The sequence below is a fragment of the Macrobrachium rosenbergii genome, chromosome 12, assembly GCF_040412425.1.
Source record: "Macrobrachium rosenbergii isolate ZJJX-2024 chromosome 12, ASM4041242v1, whole genome shotgun sequence".
NCBI classification, from domain to species: domain Eukaryota; kingdom Metazoa; phylum Arthropoda; class Malacostraca; order Decapoda; family Palaemonidae; genus Macrobrachium; species Macrobrachium rosenbergii.
The window spans coordinates 19,905,501-19,913,000 of record NC_089752.1 but is presented as its reverse complement, the minus strand read 5'-3'; the positions used below and the strand labels follow the sequence as shown (position 1 = coordinate 19,913,000).

The following is a 7,500-nucleotide window of genomic DNA, read 5'->3' as shown; positions in this document are numbered from 1 at the left end:
CCTTAATGTTAAAAAGAGAATGAGCGAGGCTGCCAGAGACTTACAGCATTTTTCATATTCCTTAATGCTAAAAAGAGAATGAGCGATGCTGCCAGAGACTTACAGCATTTTTCATATTCCTTAATGTTAAAAAGAGAATGAGCGAGGCTGCCAGAGACTTACAACATTTTACAAATTCCTTAATGCTAAAAAGAGAATGAGCGATGCTGCCAGAGACTTACAGCATTTTTCATATTCCTTAATGTTAAAAAGAGAATGAGTGAGGCTGCCAGAGACTTACAGCATTTTCATATTCCTTAATGTTAAAAAGAGAATGAGCGAGGCTGCCAGAGACTTACAGCATTTTTCATATTCCTTAATGTTAAAAGAGGAATGAGCGAGGCTGCCAGAGACTTACAGCATTTTTCACATTCCTTAATGCTAAAAAGAGAATGAGCGAGGCTGCCAGAGACTTACAGCATTTTCATATTCCTTTAATGCTAAAGAGAATGAGCGATGCTGCCAGAGACTTACAGCATTTTTCACATTCCTTAATGCTAAAAGAGAATGAGCGATGCTGCCAGAGACTTACAGCATTTTTCATATTCCTTAATGTTAAAAGAGAATGAGTTGAGGCTGCCAGAGACTTACAGCATTTTTCATATTCCTTAATGCTAAAAAAGAGAATGAGCGATGCTGCCAGAGACTTACAGCATTTTCATATTCCTTAATGTTAAAGAGAATGAGCGAGGCTGCCAGAGACTTACAGCATTTTTCATATTCCTTAATGCTAAAAAGAGAATGAGCGAGGTTGCCAGAGACTTACAACATTTTACAAATTTCTTATGATGTTGATGAGAATTATAAATAAGAGGTTCAGGAAAAGACTTTATTTAGGAAGAAGGTGTTCACTGTTTTTAAGTTTAAATAGTAGTATCTTGTTAAGTCATAACCTTTTGAATGCGATGTTTAGTATTTGTTCATATAAACTTCCGTTCGCTTACTCTCGTCCCTATCACACAGTTCCCCCCTTCCTCTTCCACCATTCACATTCACATTAATTACCCTATAGTTGCAGCTTCCTGTTACCTTTACTTAATGTCTTTACTATTCTTAAGTTGCTAAAACTTATTCGTCATCAGTCAACATTAAATTACCTGAAAAACTGCAGTTACTCCACATTCCTGTCTCCGCTCCTCATTTATTCTGTAAGCTTTCATGTGTGGTTTTTTCACCACTTCTCGTGTCTTAATTCTCAATAATCACCGAGTTATAGCTACCGTGCTTGTCAGATATTCAACTCCCTGACGCAAAACACTTTTTTCGTAAAGCTTAAAATCTCCAACGTCAAACAGCCATTGGTGCTGTACATGAATCAAGAATTTCTCCACATCCTTGGAAACGACATAGTTTTTTTTTCACTTAATCATATATTTCTCAGTTAATACTTGCCTGACGCTATACTGCCAAAATTTATCAAAGACACTAACGCCTCACTTTCCCGTTGAAAACCCTTTCATTGATACCCCAGTTATACTAATTAGTATATTTCTACCTCACATCATCAGGGATACCAGGACCTTTTTGGTTACAGAATGTATGGTTAGGAAGTAATGTGTTTCTGAGAATATGAATATGGAAGGACAACTGGCTTGGCGTAAAAGTTAGTTAGTATTTTTATAGATGAAGCTTGATGAATTGCCTGATAATCTCATGCATGAGACCCGGTGGACATTAACTAAAAGTAGTTGAGGATGGATAGAGAAGGTCTTATATCTTGGAGGCACACGAGAAGAACCTTCCATAGATAAAACTGAGGCTGATAGTGAGGAAGTTTTCTACTCGGGTTGTTCATCCTTGATTCAACAATTGAAGGAAGAATTATTGTGGAAAACAATTGATTTCACCTACATCATTTATGAAAAAAGCCAGAAACTATTGAATGGCGAAAGAATGGCAAAAATTATTTCATAATGAACAAAGAGAGGTAGCTTTTTTGTTTATCTACACGAAAGAGAATATTTTTTCATAAACTGGTAGAATTTACTGCGTCATAGTTATAGACTGTAATTTACAATTTCCTACTTAATGACGCGGAGTAACTTCCAGTGAATTGTTTCCAAAATAACCTATATGATGATGTTTGAATAGAATCCACTGATTCAAAACGATCAGTTAGAAATAATTTTCCCCCGTCAGGAAAAAAAAAAAATCACCACAATTAGTAATAGTATACTGGGTCCTCGAGAAAAAGTCAGCAAAATCTTGAGTCTTTTTTTTTTAACGACAAATAGGATGGGGCAGGTTGTCTCCACCTTAAAACTTCAGCGAATTCCAGACACAGGAGAGAGAGAGAGAGAGAGAGAGAGAGAGAGAGAGAGAGAGAGTAAAAAAAGAGAAGATTATCTGACTGGGTGGTTGTCATCTCCTAACACGTATTCCGGCCGAAGGACTTTTCCTCCCAACTTTCGAAATATGCTGCGAGATGCAGTCACTCCAAAACTCAAATGAAAATAATTAAGACCGAAAAGTTTCACATAATGTTTTCCTCCTGGAAGATCATAACCAGGTCTTGGAGGTGAGAAGGCGAGATGCATAATAAAAGTGTTTATGATGCTCCTGGCCTCGCCCTGCTTCTGGTACAGCGGGCGTTATTTCCCGAGGTCCGAGGGGAAGTGGCCGTAAGTTTATTACGCCGTCACAAAGGCACAGATATGAAAAAGTATTTACCGTGGTCATTCATTCGTAAAAGCACAAGCTTCACATATATGTATATGCTGTATTTACAGGGGAGATACCACAGTTTCTGTCTATTTTAATGCAGACGTTATAACTATTAGCTTATCATGCATTCACAAAGGCAGTTATTTTTGAAAAGTATTTACCGTGATTTAGGCGTAATTTACATGTTAGTATGTATGTGTGTATGTATGAATGAATGAATGAATGTATGTATGTATGTCTGTGTGTGTATGTATGTATGTATGTATGTATGTATGTATGTATGTATGTATGTATGTATATATATATATATATATATATATATATATATATATATATATATATATATATATATATATATATATATATATATATATATATATATATATTAGCCAAGGCCACAGGAAAAATAAAAGAATGAGTACCAAGCGCTTTCGTGTTCTTTCAACGCATTTGTACCTATAAAATGTGTTGAAAGAACACGAAAGTGCTTGATACTCGTTCTTTTATTTTTCCTGTGGCTTTGGCTAAGTATGGTGTGACGCGCTATTTAGTGACATGTAGGCATAACTATATCTATATCTATATCTATATATATATATATGTGTGTGTGTGTGTGTGTGTGTGTGTGTGTGTATTAGCAGAAGAGATCCTTACCATCTGGTTTGTATCGATATAAAGGCAGACGTTACTTACCTATTCTCATACATGAAAATACACTCATACACTACCTTTTAAGATACGTATCCATTATTTTCAGTCGGAACTAAGAGGCGGAGCAAAACGCTTAATGTCTCCAAATTACCTGAAGGCCTTCAACTACCCAGCTAGAACGCAACTGCGGCGCGCATAATTTCGTAAGGGTCAGCTCAAGCACACCCGAGTATTTATTGTTCTATTCATAAGCCAGAAGATTACTGTTAAGCCTATGCTATCCCCACTCCACATAAAACAAAAAGACAATAAATAAATATTCAAAAGAATAAAGGCTTTCCGGAGGTGAGCAGATGCCAGTGGCTCCAAATCAACAAAATCCTTCATTTATTTTTCTTCCATATTTTTGTGCAAAAGGAATACAGTAGTATATAGAAGGATACAATATAAACTGTTGAAAACAGAAATGCCAGGAGGAAAATGTACAAAAAATATGCCTCTGGCTTTTAAAATAGAATTCTGTCAAAGCCTACGTCAACTTTAATTTAGAAGAAAATCCATAACAAGATTCCATAGCAAATGTTGCCGAATGCTACGCAAAATTGCCCGTAAATTGTCTCCATTTTTTAACGCAATGGCTCTGAAACCACGAAATCTTTTGGAAATTCCTCGCTTTTATACGCAGGCTCCTCCTGATGTAGTTTATGTATATGAATATTCATATGTGGATGCGTATGCAATATTGCGCTATAAGAATAAGCCGCATCACTTTGGGGAATCCTTGGGGGAGAGACGTTTTTATGATTTACATTTCGTTTTTGATGCATCTTTTAAGGGGAATGCGGTGTAGATACTCCCATAAAGCTTTATTTCACTTTTGCGAAAACTGTTTTAGCACCAGGATAAATCCTGTAAGAATATGAAAATTAAGAGAAGTTCCAATATTTCAAGAATCAGAAAGTTTCTAATGTATAAAATTAAATATGTCATGAAACATTTTATTATTTGACAAATCGTCTCGAACCTGACTTGCTACTTCACTCTGTAGTCGTTCTAAAGCATTCCCTGTTAATCTTTTATGTTAATCTCGAGCGTCCTTTTAAGTTTCTGCTACCTCATACCCAGATGAAACTCGTAACAACTGAATAGGGGTTACCCATTTCATTGCTTTGGTCAACAGGGGTAGGATGAAGTTTACTGGAAAGTGCCCACATTGCTCTTTCCTTGTCGGATATCACAATCCGGATCATCTTGGCCATATGCTCGTAATACAAAAATGAAACCGATTCTGTAACATAACCCACACACGAATCCGTATACACACATACATACATACATACACACACGCACGCACACACACGCATATATATATAATATATATATATATATATATATATATATATATATATATATATATACATATAATTTATATGTATCCAATAGAGGGAACCCATAAAAACGCCACAAGATAGAAAGTCATTGCTATATTTCAGAGACCAAACTGTCTTCCTCTACTGGCAAGTATAAGAATGAAGTAAGGAATACAGACAGGCGGTATTTATACCAAGAAATCTAGAGGTCACCTCTGGGTTTCTTGGTTTATATACCGCCTGTCTGTATTCCTTATCTCATTCATATACTTACCAGTAGAGGGAGACAGTTTGGTCTCTCTAACATAGCAATAACTTTCTACCTTGTGGCGTTTTTGATGGTCCTCTATTAGACGGACTTCTGTTTTAACAGAAAATATTTCATAGGCATATGTGTGTGTGTGTGTGTATATATATATATATATATATATATATATATATATATATATATATATATATATATATATATATATATATATATATATATAATCTCCTTCTATGGGGATTTAAACTGCTGACAACTGAAGTAGTCCAACGATTACCCCGCTAAGCTATAGGAGCCATGAAGTGAGAGGAACCAGATAAGTATGCTTTAAAATATGGTGGGTAACTTTGCACCCCCAACTACGATGCTACCACTTCTCCAATGTGCTCCGGGTGACGTACAAATTATCAGCCGGCAATATTCCCTGAAGTAGATACTTACAAACACTTTTTTTTCCCTGGGGTTTTGAACTGCTGGCCAACGCAAAATCCACTCGGCGACAGAACATTAACTATGATTCCAAGTATATTTGGTTGCATATCATGTACCCCTCCTCGTAAGTCATGCTAACTCAGTGGCCTTAGTTCAAATAATTTCACACAAACAAAAAACAAAACACACACACAACACACACACACACACACACACACACATATATATATATATATATATATATATATATATATATATATATATATATATATATATGTGTGTGTGTGTGTGTATGTGTGTGTGTGTGTGTGTGTGTGTGTGTGTGTGTGTGTGTATGCAATAAATAAATACCAGCGGGTCACACTTACGCATTGGCATATCTCATATCTTCGTCTCCCATTAGTCGTCGACCAAATATACATAAACTTTCTCATTTCGCTGTTTGTTATACTGGTTGTTAATCTCTAAAAACATTATTCCCTTTTTTTAAAGATTTCTTTGCTCACACATTATTACTCTTTTTTTTTTAATCTAGCATTTGTTTCAATTGCTTTCTAATTTCATACACGATTTTCGCTAATTACATTATTTTGATACAATACTCTTGTAGGCCATTTTTCTTCCTTATTGTTATAACGTGTTAATATCCACTGTCTGTTTACAAAACAGCTTCTGTTTTCTTATTACATTTTAATTACGATCTCTTTACATTTTCTAATTATCGCATATGACTTCATTCAAAAATAGAATAAGTTTTTTCTGTAATATATGACAATGCACGTAAATGAACAGAAGTCCTCATTTGCTATTATATACTTCCATATAATTGTTTTAGATTTCAGACAAATTCAAAGGAACAAGCTGCTGACGCTGTGTGAAATAATGATTAGATGAGTAAAAAAAAAAAAAGTGAATTATTAACAATAACCGACCCTTGAAATTTCAAACTAATCTCCGTTAAAAGACGGAAATGAGCGCGATATTTTAACAAAGAATAAACAGCTACTTGATGTGTAAATTTTCGGTAGAAAATTTTGTAATTTTCTATTAAAAAAAATATATCACCAACAAACTCTGTATCACTTAAGGATATCATAAAAATCATAATTTCAGAAGAAATTAACGTTACTCTTCGTGATCAAAATACGATTCAAATAAATACATGGTATTTTTTTTTTTTTTTGCAAATAAAAACGTAATCAGCAATAAGAACAAAAATAACAGTTGTGACGAAGCCTTCGTCAGGAAGTAGTAATAATAATAATAATAATAATAATAATAATAATAATAATAATAATAATAAGCAGAAATCTTACCTGTTTGTCATTGATGTACCACCTGAGAGAGGCAGCTGGCTTGGATGGAGATGAAGTGCAGTTCACCTGTACCAGGTCACCCACGTGGTACTGATCCCGGACGCCCGAAATGTGCGGGTCTTTCTCTGGCATATCTGAGGAAATAGAAAGAGGGGAAATGGAGAAAATCAAATGCATTATCTATCCTAAATAGACAGAAAAGTACGAGAATGCTTGAAATGACGTAAACATGAAAACTTACATGCACAGCAAAATAAAATTTTGTGAAATGACGTAAACATGAAAACCAACATGCACAGGAAAATAAAATTTTGTTATTTCCCCTAAATATAAAAGCATGCGCAATGACCTCTTTTTATACACATTTTTAAGGTAAGAAAATTTAGCACTAATTCTCTTATTCATTACATTTTAAATGCATTTTATTCTTCTTCGCTTCAAGATTAACAATTACACACATTACGAGGAGCCGCTGATCGTTCGTCACGAGATCCAGCTAAATATGCCTAAAAAAATCTAGGTGTTTTGAAGTGAGCGGCCTTTTCTATGATATATAGCACACAGTCAGCATTACCCAGCATAGAACAGAGACTAGATATAATATTTCAGTCAGCATTACCCAGCATATAACAGAGACTAGATATAATATTTCACCAAGCTTCTTTAAATCATGACTTTCCATAACACACTTCGTTGTTTTCTATCTTCAATTACCATCACAGTTACTCTATTTGTTTATCTCACTTAGGAGGTATGTTTTTTT

At 34.8% G+C, this 7,500-nt stretch overlaps 1 protein-coding gene across 3 annotated transcripts in view; it reads right to left on the bottom strand.

The window, feature by feature from the left end:
- LOC136844435 (cell adhesion molecule 2-like) overlaps positions 1-7,500 on the bottom strand; it is an 855,447-nt gene that overhangs the window by 504,938 nt on the left and 343,009 nt on the right. For all 3 annotated transcript variants that reach the window (XM_067113665.1, XM_067113666.1, XM_067113664.1), the window contains exon 4: positions 6,738-6,871. In XM_067113665.1, the coding sequence (XP_066969766.1) occupies positions 6,738-6,871 (134 nt within the window). The remainder of the gene's footprint in view (positions 1-6,737; positions 6,872-7,500) is intronic.